General features: G+C 41.4%; 1 protein-coding gene across 1 annotated transcript in view; it reads left to right on the top strand.

Moving 5' to 3' along the window:
• mok (MOK protein kinase) overlaps positions 1-12,861 on the top strand; it is an 86,903-nt gene that overhangs the window by 22,058 nt on the left and 51,984 nt on the right. The window contains exons 4-6 of the mRNA XM_078233198.1: positions 8,753-8,823; positions 9,081-9,159; positions 9,510-9,558. Coding sequence (XP_078089324.1) covers positions 8,753-8,823; positions 9,081-9,159; positions 9,510-9,558 — 199 coding nt within the window. The remainder of the gene's footprint in view (positions 1-8,752; positions 8,824-9,080; positions 9,160-9,509; positions 9,559-12,861) is intronic.

Below are 12,861 nucleotides of genomic sequence, written 5' to 3'. Positions count from 1 at the left end.
TCCCTCTCTTCTCATGAAGGCATGGTGACATTAATTGTCTCTAGCCATTATCTGTTTTCAGCTTTAACTGTGGACACTAGCAGGATGTTTGTCTACCGAAGAGGGGAGAGTTAGTTGAGAAGAGGCAACAGACAATTCGAGCTGCATTGCATTAAGATAGCAGGTGGTCAGATGTTCTCCAAGTTGGACATGAGTCACACCTATCTTTAGCTTGAATTGGACGAGTCTTCCCAGAAATATGTGACGAACAACACACACCAGGGGCTGCACAGGTATACTCAATTGCCCTTCAGGGTCTTGTCAGCATGCGCCATATTTCCGAGTCATGGAGAACACACTCCAAGGGCTACTCGGTGTGGCAGTGTACTTAGATTGCATTCTGGTCATGGGGGCTTCAGAACAAGAACACCTGGCAAACTTAGAAGAGGTCTTGCAGAGATTCTCAAGAGCTGGAATACACTTGAAGAGGAAAGAATGTGTTTTTCAAGCGGCTGAAGTGACCAACTTAGGCTATTGTGTAGATGGAAAAGGGTTACACCCAGTTGAGGATAAAGTAAAGACCATCAAGGAAGCACCAACTCCAAGGAGCACCATGTAGTTAAAATCCTTCCCGGAATTAGTAACTTACTACAGAAAATTTATCCTGAATTTGGCCTCCATACTGGCCCTCTTGCACACCCTATTATGAAAATACCAAAGGTGGTCTTGGGATGCACCACAAGCAGAGGCTTTCGACAAAGTTAAACGTCAGCTATTGTCTCTAACTTATTGGCCCATTTTAATCTCAAGAAAGAACTCATGCTGTCATGTGATGCTTCGCCATACAGTGTTGGGGCGGTACTTTCACATCACTGGAAAGACGGGACCGAAAAGCCCATCGCATATGCATCCAGCACCCTTTCAGATGCCAAACAAAGGGATTCTCAGATCGGGGTGGTTGTATTTGGTGTAAAAAAAAGTTCTATTAATACGTCTATAGCAGACGTTTCATAGTTACTGGCCGCAAGCCCTTACTGCAACTATTTAAAGAAGACAAGGTAACACCCCCCACCCCATTGCCTCCTCTGGGATACAACTTTGGGCCTTATTACTTGCAGTCTATGCGTATCTCCTAGAGCACCGCCCTGGAACACAGATAGCTAACATGGATGCACTGAGCTGCCGCCTGTTGCCCACAAGCCTGGCTCCTCTAACTGCATTAGAAGTGGACCCTAATTTTTTTTTGGAAACTCTGCCAGTATCCACAAGGCGGATTAAGGCCTGGACCCAAAAAGATCCAATCTTGTCTAAAATGAGGCATACGATCCTACGTGGTGGATTCGGATGAAGTCCCTCTGAAGAATTGAAACCGTGGCTGGAATTCTCCAACCTCACTTGCAGCTGAGATTCTCTGTCCTGCTGCAGTGAATGGACCAAATTCTCTGTTCTCACTGGCAGTGATAGCAGGGTGTGTGAGACTGGAGAATTCCGGCCCCTACCTAGATAAGACAGATGAGCTTAGTGTCAAAGATGGGATCATTCTCTGGGGATCCCGAGTTCTCCCACCCACAGGGCAATGTCCGATATTAACAGAACGATATAATAGCCACCCGTGAGCATCAAAGATGAAAATGCTAGCTAGGAGCTACGTCTTGTGGTCCAGCCTCGACTCAGATATTACGGATTTGGTGAAGCGGTGCGACTCATGCCAAGAGAATCAAAACTCCCTCCCTACATCCGTGGGAGTGGCCTGGCAGACTATGGGTATGTGTACATGTGGACTTTGCAGAGCACTTCATGTGTTCCATGTTTTTAATCATGATAGATGCACACTCCCAAGTAGTTGGGGGTGCACCGCATGGGTTCCATAAGCTCTCATGCTACAATCGAGAAATTATGACAAAGTTTCTGCATGCATGGAATACCAGAAATACAGGTTTCTGAGGATGACATGGCCTTTAATAGCAGTGATTTCCAGAACTTTTTTGGGTCCAGAACTTTGTGCTCTCTAATAGTATCTGACACATCCGAACAGCATCTTATCACCAGTTGTCAAATGGACTGGTGGAATGGGCGGTGCAAACTTTCCAAAATGGCATGAAAAAGCAACCGGTGGCACCCATGGAGACCAAACTGGCACAATCTTTGTTTGCCTAGAGGAGCACAGCTCACACAACAACAGAAATTGGCCCAGTGGAACAGCTAATGGGCTGGCAGCTTGTACAAGACTGAGCCCACTGTTCCCAAATCTGGCAGGAGGATGGAGTCCCAGGAAGAAAACCAGAAAATAAATCCCAATTCTGCAAGAGCAGAAAGAACATTTAAATCGGGTGATCTGGTTCATGTGCGAAACTTCGGAGATGGTCCCTGGGATCATTTTGGAGAAAACAGGACCAGTGTCTTATAGAGTCATAGAGGTTTACAGCATGGAAACAGGCCCCTCAGTCCAACTTGTCCATGCTGCCCCTTTTTTTCTTAAACCCCTAAGCTAGTCCCAATTGCCCGCATTTGGCCCATATCCCTCTATACCCATCTTACCCATGTAACTGTCTAAACACTTTATAAAAGACAAAATTGTACCAGCCTCTACTACTATCTCTGGCAGCTTGTTCCAGACACTCACCACGCTCTGTGTGAAAAAATTGCCCCTATGGACCCTTTTGTATCTCTCTCCTCTCACCTTAAACCTATGCCCTCTAGTTTTAGACTCCCCTACCTTTGGGAAAAGATATTGACTATCTAGCTGATCTGTGCCCCTCATTATTTTATAGACCTCTATAAGATCATCCCTCAGCCTTCTACGCTCTAGAGAAACAAGTCCCAGTCTATCCAGCCTCTCCTTTTAACTTAAACCATCAAGTCCTGGTAGCATCCTAGTAAATCTCTTCTGCACTCTTTCTAGTTTAATAATATCCTTTCTATAATAGGGTGACCTGTACACAGTATTCCAAGTGTGGCCCTACCAATGTCTTGTACAACTTCAACAAGACATCCCAACTCCTGTATTCAATGTTCTGACCAATGAAACCAAGCATGCTGAATGCCTTCTTCACCATTCTGTCCACCTGTGACTCCACTTTCAAGAAGCTATGAACTTGTATCTCTAGATCTCTTTGTTCTGTAACTCTCCCCAACGCCCTACCATTAACTGAGTGAGTCTTGCCCTGATTCAATCTACCAAAATGCATCACCTCGCATTTATCTAGATTAAACTCCATCTGCCATTCGTCAGCCCACTGGCCCAATTGATCAAGATCCCATTGCAATCCGAGATAACCTTCTTCACTATCCACTATGCCACCAATCTTGGTGTCATCTGCAAACTTACTAGCCATGCCTCCTATATTCTCATCCAAATCATTAATATAAATGACAAATAACAGTGGACCCAGCACCGATCCCTGAGGCACACCGTTAGTCACAGGTCTCCAGTTTGAAAAACAACCCTTTACAACCGCCCTCTGGCTTTTGTCATCAAGCCAATTTTGTATCCATTTAGCTACCTCACCCTGGATCCCGTGAGATTTAACCTTATGCAACAACCTACCATGCGGTACCTTGTCAAAGGCCTTGCTAAAGACCATGTAGACAACATCACCTACACTGCCCTCATCTACCTTCTTGGTTACCCCTTCAAAAAACTCAATCAAATTTGTGAGATATGATTTTCCACTCACAAAGCCCTGCTGACTGTCCCTAATCAGTCCTTGCGTCTCTAAATGCCTGTAGATCCTGTCTCTCAAAATACCTTCTAACAACTTACCCACCACAGATGTGAGGCTCACCGGCCTGTAGTTCCCAAGCTTTTCCCTGCAATCCTTTTTAAACAAAGGCACAACATTTGCCACCCTCCAATCTTCAGGCACCTCACCAATGATTCAAATATTTCTGCTCGGGGACCCGCAATTTCCTCCCTAACCTCCCACAATATCCTGGGATACATTTCATCAGGTCCTGGGGATTTATCTGCCTTGATGCGCTTTAAGACTTTCAACAGCTCCTTCTCTGTAATATCTACACTCCTGAAGACATCACTATTTATTTCACCAAGTTCCCTAACATCCATGCTTTTCTCAACAGTAAATACTGATGAGAAATATTCATTTAGGATCTCACCCATCTCTTGTGGATCCGCACATAGATGACCTTGTTGATCCTTAAGAGGCCCTACTCTCTCCCTAGTTATTCTTTTGGCCTTTATGTATTTGTATAAGCTCTTTAGATTCTCCTTCGCCTTATCTGCCAGAACAATCTCGTGTCCCCTTTTTGCCCTCCTTATTTCTCTCTTAACTCTACTCCTACACCCCCTATACTCTTCAAGGGATTCACTTGATCCCAGCTGCCTATGCATGTCATGTGCCTCTTCTAAGGCTAAAGTCCAGGGTATGATCGTAAAGAAACATTTGGACCATCTTGGACAAGGAATCCACTCCTGAGCAGGTTTCACTATTGGCCATGGAGATGGTCGCCTCCAGTGTTTGCCCACAGCTCAAAGCTGACTCTGTGTTAGTCCTTTTGGATAACAAGGACATGGACAGGAAGCAGGCATCCTGGCTGAAGCAGAAACTGAAGAGGAACCCGCATTGGTAACCCTGTGATATTCCCTATGAAAGCGAAAGTCCTCCATTCAGTTCATGCTACCTGACCCAACCCTTCGAACCTCAGACTCACTGCTAAGCAGCGGAAGGGACTTTCTCTCAATGGGGGTGTTGGGGGAGAAATGGACCTGAGTGGGGAGGGATGTTATGATGGCCACAAAGGGCACAGGGATTGTTGCTAGATCCTGTAGGCTTTGTGGAATATGAATATCCTTATTGAGCAAGCGGAGGCTCGCCCAATGGGGAGTGAGCAGTGGGGGGATTAAAACACGTTGCTTCAACCGGGACCGTTGTTGTAGGTCTCTGGGTACAGACTCCATAATGTAAGCCCCGGGTGTGGCTCTTCCCTTTTGTGATCAATAAAGAGATTTTTGGACCGGCCTGGGGCAGAATTATTACATTATCGAAAGTCTTCTGAAAATCCAGATTGTCTATTCTGCTAGTTACATCCTCAGAACAGGTTTGTCAAACATGATTTCCTTTTGATAATTCTGTCTGTGGTCTTGCACTTTCAACATTAGCAATCACAATGGGGTCATCTTTTCCTCCCTAACTCAATTAAAGCATCAGCTGAGTTAGCAGAGTTCATTCCCATCTGCGTTTTCTCATATTATGCATCTGAACTTTCTGAAAATCCATATATATTACATCTATTCAGTTACTGGCCCAATTATAAAATTGGTTAACATTTTTGTAAGTTATTTTTGTCTTCTAATGCAATTTTTTTGCTATAAGAACATAGGCATTTTATGCAAAACTCAAGAATCTCATGATGTATATGGTGTTAAACTGCTCCTATGTTCCTATAGTATGTGCATGTGTAGGATCAGTATTCTGTTCATATATTTATGTGCATTATGGCACTTCAATTTTTGGAGAAAACCAGAATAAATACTACCCACGCCTATCTCTGTTAACATGAGTATAACTTATCCTTTAACTCTTCCTGTGCCTAGTGGTGCATGAGGCGGACAAAGCACGTGCTTAAGTCTGTTTCCATAGCTAGTTTTTCCTGGAACAGGTCACTAGCCTGCCACCAGAAGCTAGCCTTGCGCGGGGGGTGCCACTCTGCATCAAGCATTGCTGATCTGGAGATTCTCCTGCTCTTACTGCCTGCCATAGGCATATTGGAAGGATTTACAGGCTACAAATCTACCTGTTTAGCCACTTTATGAATGTACTTTCAGTGGCCACCCAAGTCCTGAACGAGGACTTGAACTTGTAGCTGTGACTCAGGGCTACAGATGCTACCCACTGCAATACAAAACCTCCCCAGAAAGCCTCCCCAGAACTTATTAGTAAAAGCTAACAAGTATTTTTTTTAAAATGATAATACTGATGATTGTCTCAAATACTGTGAATTCTGTAAGCACTCAACTTCAGGTGTAATTAATGAAGCCACTGCAAAGAGTGGCAATTCCTGGTAAATCTACCCTTTTATTTCTTCCTTCTGTGGATTTTCTAACTTCTTTACCTTATGCGAAGTTTGTGCTTGAGGTCCTGACTCCATTGGTTCTGGCACTGTTCAATATCCAGCTAGCTTTCATGTATAAATTAAACAGTGAGTGTTGACAGATTATTTCACCATTAGAGGCTATCAGAAAAAAGGGCTGTTTTTGTCTTTATTTCATATAGTGTTTAAGTTGCAGTTGAAATTGAAGCTTTCTTTGCCAAATTTGAAAATGGAGACCGGAAAATGAGTTGTCTATGAGACTAGACTAGGTAGAGTAATCTGGAAATTATTCAGGATACAAGTGCTTCTGGACAATTTAGACATGTGAGCAGCTAGTCATTTGTATAAACGTACAATATCTTCTACTGAAGGTCTGAAAAATACTTTTATCCAAATGTCCTGTTGTTTATCAAATTCTGCAAGGTATGTGTCCTTAAAATGTTCTATTGTTAACTGATCATGTTACCATCATGAAGCTTTACATGCTCAGTTTCATGCTGTCTTACTGTTTCTATGGACTAATAAATCTAAATTAGCTTGATTGAGCTTGTGTGTCTTGGTCTGAATGAAAGAGATCTAAGTGATCTCCACAGTTAGAGAAAATTATTCATCCTGAGCTCACGTTCCTGTTGACTACAATTTTAATTAACTAAGTAGGCTATATACTTACGGCAACTATCTTTTTGGCTATGATCAGAAGAATAAAATGCTGGGAGAAAGTCCACACTATAGCAACAGCATTGTAGTATCCATATTTATGTTGTACAACAGAGATTGTTGAAAATCAATGTTAAGCCAGAAGCCTGAACAATTTCCTCTTATTAACCCAGAAGTACTGAAATCAACTGCAGTGCATCAGTTGTTACAAGTGGAAGTTGCTAACTCAGCACACCCCAAGATTGGAACGTGAGAACTTACAAGACTGTTTGCTGTGCACTATTTTACTTCATCAACCAGCTGATCTATTGGGGGAGCAAATCCATTAATCCAAATCCATCAAGTGGGTTAGAACCAGCTTTCAACGTGCTTGTGGTGTTTTTGCAGGGCGCAATCCTGCATCTACACCCACACACACATCCATATTAAAATTCCCTCCATCTTTTCTGTCTGCAGTAATAGAGTTATTTTGTTTTACATTTCATCATCAAGAGTGCAGTATAACACATTTAATCATTGACTCATCTGGCCATTTGGGATGTGCAGTTAAGGATTTTACTTCATAGAATCTCTACAGTGCAAAAGGAAGCCATTCGGCCCATCAAGTCTCTGAAAGAACATCTTACCCAGGTCCACTGCCCTATCCCTGTAACCTTGCGCATGTACCATGGGTGATCCATCTAACCTATATATCTTTGGACACCAAGGGGCATTTTAGCATGCCCAATCCACCTAACCTGCACATCTTTCACATCTAATCTACACATTTCTCTTGTGTCTTATTAATAAATGTACTAAATACATTTATTAAAATATTTGTTCTTCCTTTGCATGTCATTTCCTGCATCATGCACAATGTGTGGCAAAGAGACAGATGGATAATTTTGACTGTTATGACCAGAAATAGGTGACTAAGGGAAGGCTCAGTGATACTTCTGAGCCAATCGCTAGGGAGTGCTCACCAAAGAGTTTCTTCTTTTTTCCTTGCATTAAAAAAATACAGCACTCATGTTCTCAAAACTTTAAAAGCTAGAAATGCTCAGGATGTTAGGCAACATATTTGGAAAAATAGAAATCAGTCCTTGTTTCAGGTCTTAAAACCCTTCCTCAACAGAAATTGCCGATGAACAGAAGGTAGAAAGGAAGTGATTAAATGACAGATCTAACTATTTTAAAAGGAGGACTAATGAGTGAAATCGAAGACACATACGCAACAACAGAATGTGTGAATAGCTGAAGTGGGATAACTAGAAAACAAAACATAAATATTGGGAAGGGTTCACCAGGATTGCACCAATAATGCTCTGATGGGATGGTCTGCACCCTTGTTCTTTACTTTTTTTTCAGCCAGGCACCCAGAGCACTGTAGCCTGTACTGCATTGTTGTTTTTTATGCTTCCCTTTCTAAGTATCTCATTTTAACAATTCACACACTGTTGTGTATTTATCTTTATTTCTTTATCTGTCATTGTGTTTTCCTTTTGTCTCCTGCTAATTTCAAATTTGCCATTTAACCCTCTCTTGTTCTTCACTCAAGAATTTCACTGATTACTGTATTTCTTTACTCTTCCCCATATCAATAGTTCATTCCTTTTTAAATTCTGTTCATCTATATTTCAGTCCTGAGAAAGGGTCTTGAGATGTGAAATATCAACTGCCTTCTGTCTTTCAACAGATGGTGCCCGAACTGCTGAGTATTTCCAGCTCTTACTATATTTCTTCTCTTTCCCTGTGGTGATACCTATAGCCTTCCTTCTGGATATCTGGATATAGTTGTAAAACATTTTTTTTTAACTGTGCACCAGTTTCTCCATCAAATTACTGCTGTTGTGAGAATTGATATTCAATGAAGGTCTGTGAATCTTTAAACACTCAGGCACAATCTAACACAAATTGCACTTAAAACTCATTACAAAATTAAAATTAAAACCTAAATGGAACACTTGAGGAAAAGCACATTTCAAAATTAGGTCCATAACATTTACTTTAATAAAAATGTTAATGTTTTCTAAATAGATATAACTAACTAACTGGTTTTGTTTCTCCTTGGGTTGTTTCTTTCCAGTGATAAGAGGTCTGGGTCTCTTGCTCTAATATGTGAACTAATGGACATGAATATCTATGAGCTTATACGAGGTCAGTATTATTATATTGACAGACTTTTAATATATTGTTTGTTGCTTACATCGTGTTCAATAATAGAAGAATAATATCCAAGTTATTTTCTATTCCACAACTGTTTCTAAATGATTCCTGGGATGTGGACATCACTGACAAGGCTAGAATTTATTGCCCATCATTGTCTATGACTATAGCCAACAGACTGCAGGTGTAGTTATTGTTTAAAAGTACAATTGAATTTAGTGAGATTTACAAAACACTCTTATTTACAGGGCGGAGGAACCCATTACCTGAAGGTAAAATAAAGAGTTACATGTATCAACTATGTAAGTCCCTTGATTACATGCACAGGTAAGGAAAGTATCAGCAGTGAGAATAAGCATCGTAAATATTTTTCAGAGAATATTAAGTTGAGTTAATTTACAATTAATTTGATATGTTTAATTTATTTAATTTGGATTATTTTAGCTGATTGTAGTGTCAGTAATTTATTCAAAGTTGCAGATGCAAGTACAAAAAGATCTCCATTAATAACAGAAAATTGTTGCATATTCAGGAGTTTTATTTGATACTTGCAGGAAAAAGAAGCATTTAAAAAAAAACTTATCACCAATGACACAGTGATAAAATTGGTTAGAAAATTATTAAGTCAGTCATGGCTCAGCTCATTTGTTTACACATGCTTCTTATATTCGCCACAGAAATGGGATTTTTCACCGCGATGTAAAGCCTGAAAATATTTTAATTAAGGTAATTATTCTTCTGTAGTCATTCAGCAATCAGTAGTATGGAGTAATAGGGGGATGCTATCTTACACCCGCACCTGTATGATGTTTAACCACTCCCAGCTGTTGTCAGGAGAAAGTGCTTGGCTATAGACTGCGAAATGGGAAGTTCCCATTGAATTGAATGGATTAATTTCTGAAATTAAAGCAGAGTAAAGGAAATTTGCTCTGTATCTAAGTGTACACGACCAAGAATTGCTTGTCACTAACATGAGATGGCCAAAATGCTAAGTGTTCCATTTGACATCTTGTCATCTTCATAAGCGCAAAATGCCATTGAAAAATTGAAAGATATGCATGCAAAATATAAAGAAAAAGATTCAAGATTCACAATCTTTGACTAATTTGGCTTTGCATAAAATTGAAGGAGGGATGGAGGCTTAATATGCTTTAATACATTACAAGTTGAGACCTGAAGATCAAAAAGTCCAAGGCTATTTTGTTACACCCCTGCTGTAAATTGAGGGGAGGGCAAAATGAACAATTGGGTGCAGGTGGTGGATGAAAAACTACACCAAAACTTTTAAGCGCAGGGATTGTGGGCTTGCATTGGGAATTCTGCGATGCCTATTGGTACTGGAGCCTCTATCCACCCCAAAAATGACAATGGCATAAGAAATGGTGTGTCTGGGGTCAGTGAGCTCACACCCTTGGTGTGACCTAGTTTATAGGATATTAAATGAAGCCAGGAGTATCATGTCAACCAGGGGCAGAAAGTGCCGAAGTGTCCAAGAAGGGTGGAATTCTCTCAAGCCCCTCCAGCGGCTTCAGTGGCGTGACATGAATTTGCAGTGGGATTTTGCTGGTATCTGCCTTGGCGGGTCAGAAAACCCACCAGAGACCAGCATGAGCTTCTTTTGGCATCCTGTTAATTGAATGCAGATGAAGGCCTGACCCCTCATTCCAGATTCACCGTGATGCCAGTGGGAGAAAACACCTGCGTGAAACATGTTTGCAGCAACTTTTTTTTTCAACCCCATGGCACCATTTCTAATTTATTTCCAGCTTCTTTACAATGGCAGACAACCTAGATGTAGGTGTCTGTCATTGCAATGTAGAGTACGGAGCTTCTCTAATTGGAAAGTCATGGCAGTGAACAGTAGAGATTTATAGTGGATTAATCTCTGTCCCTTTGCCAGGACGTTCCCTTCTGCAGACTCCCATGGCCCTTGTGTTTTTGTTTCACAAGGTGACACAATAAATATAAATACTATTATATATGTCCTGTATTTTTAAAAACTCTTTGTAACTTTATTCACAAAATACTCTACATACGTTACCCCGTTTTCTTTAGATTTCATTCCCTTCTTTAACAGCCTGGTTAGCCAATAGGGCAAGTATACAGCTCTAGCAGCTTATTAGTACCACTATAAATGTAGTGCATTGTCATTAATTTATTTGCTGTTTTTGGCACTGCGCTAAACAGAAATTGTCTGCAATGTTTGCCTATGTAGCAATACCAACTGCATGTCAAAAAGTAAATTTATTGGCAGTGAAACAATTTGATCTGTCTTGAGAAAAATTGCTGTATAAATTTGTTCAATCATTCTATTAAGAGGTTATTCAGTGATCTGGATACCAGAGACTCTGTGTTGGGCCCTCTAGTTATTGCTGAGTATTGCTACTCAACTCTTGTTAGTAATTATTTCAGACATTTAGAAATACAAGTACAGTATGTATCTTCCATTACTAGCGTTCCAGGTTGAGCTTTTGGAATTGCTGACCCCCAAACTGGCTGAGATTATTTGTGCATTGGAAGCTTCCAAATGGAATGCATCAAGAGCTGGGAGCTCCCTTCTTGGTATTTGGAATTTCTAGTGCTGCTGCAGCCATGTAAAAGGAAGATTATACTTAAAGGCCATTGTGGAGGACAGAGAAATTCTGGCTCCTAAAATTGAGGATACCAAGAAAGAACTGACAATTCACTGTGATGTTTAATGAAAATAATTGTAGAAGTGAGGAAAAAGAATCTCCGATTAAATGATAAAGCATTCAACCTCCCCATTTGATGGAAAGTGGAGAGTAAATTTTGCTGGATGAGGAAAGGAATGCAGCATACTTGCCAGGAGGTGAATGCCAGGATCATGAGTCTATCCCTGCTGAGTTTCAAAATTTCAGCAGGGATTCCATCTGTCCCAGAGACCTTGTTATTTTTCAGCTTTCAAATGGCTTTTTCAAACTTGCTATAAACCGGGGTATGGCTGAGACCAAGTTGGATGGGGCATTGAGGACATTCAAGTTGAAGATGGTCTTGGTTGATAAGTTCTCTCCAATGAGCACTGATTGCTTCCCTGTCCTTGATGAATTTCCGTCTATGCTTAGCTGTCAGTGGAGTGGGGCCTTGAGTGCTTGGGCCATTGATCATTTTGACATGTCATCGGTGTCTGCGAGTTGCTTGATTTCCGGGCTCTTTCCACTCATCACTGAGACAAGTTCATTTTTGTTTTGAAGCCCACCCTACAAAGGCTTTGTTCCTTTTTTGGAAGGCCTGTCCAGAAAATGTTATACTCGCCACCTTATTCCTTCAGTTGGCCATCTCCTGCATGTTATGTCACCCTTAGGGTGGCAATGCCAAGGCACTGGAGTTCCTCAGCTTTGGAGCGGCACAGTGGCACACCTGTGCGGAGTCTGCACGTTCTTCCTGTGTCTGCGTGGGTTTCCTCTGGGTGCTCCGGTTTCCTTCCACAGTCCGAAGGATATGCTGGCTACGTGCATTGGCCATGTTAAATTCTTCCCCAGTCTACCCGTCAGGCGCCGGAGTGTGGCAACTAGGGGATTTTCACAGTAACTTCATTGCAGTGTTAATGTAAGCCTACTTGTGACAGTAATAAATACACTTAAAACTTTGGTGGTGCAGCGCTGAGGATTGGGATTGACCATGAGTCCTAACATTTCATTTTGACACAGACTGCCACACGATCGCAGCAGAGCAGGACCTTGATCTGATGGCAAGGATTTTGCAAGATGACTAGAAGACTGATTCTGTGCATGGTCATATGCAGATGCATATATAATGTATGGCCAGGAAGAGACTGAAGCTGAAAAAGCAGTTGTGCCAGTAGCCAAACACAGGTTCAGTAGGAGACTGAAGTCTTTCAATTATTGCAGTGGTGAGAGAAGGACAATAGACTGAGGCAAGATACTTTAAATGTTGCAGGGGATCTGCAAGATAGACAAAATTTAGGTCTTACGGTATAGCCAGCATAACTCAAAGCAGAAAACATGATCTTGAAATCTTCCTGCACCAACTTTCTTCTCCATTTTCTCC

The sequence above is a fragment of the Mustelus asterias genome, chromosome 18, assembly GCF_964213995.1.
Source record: "Mustelus asterias chromosome 18, sMusAst1.hap1.1, whole genome shotgun sequence".
In the NCBI taxonomy this organism is placed as follows: domain Eukaryota; kingdom Metazoa; phylum Chordata; class Chondrichthyes; order Carcharhiniformes; family Triakidae; genus Mustelus; species Mustelus asterias.
This window is presented reverse-complemented; position numbering and strand designations above follow the sequence as displayed.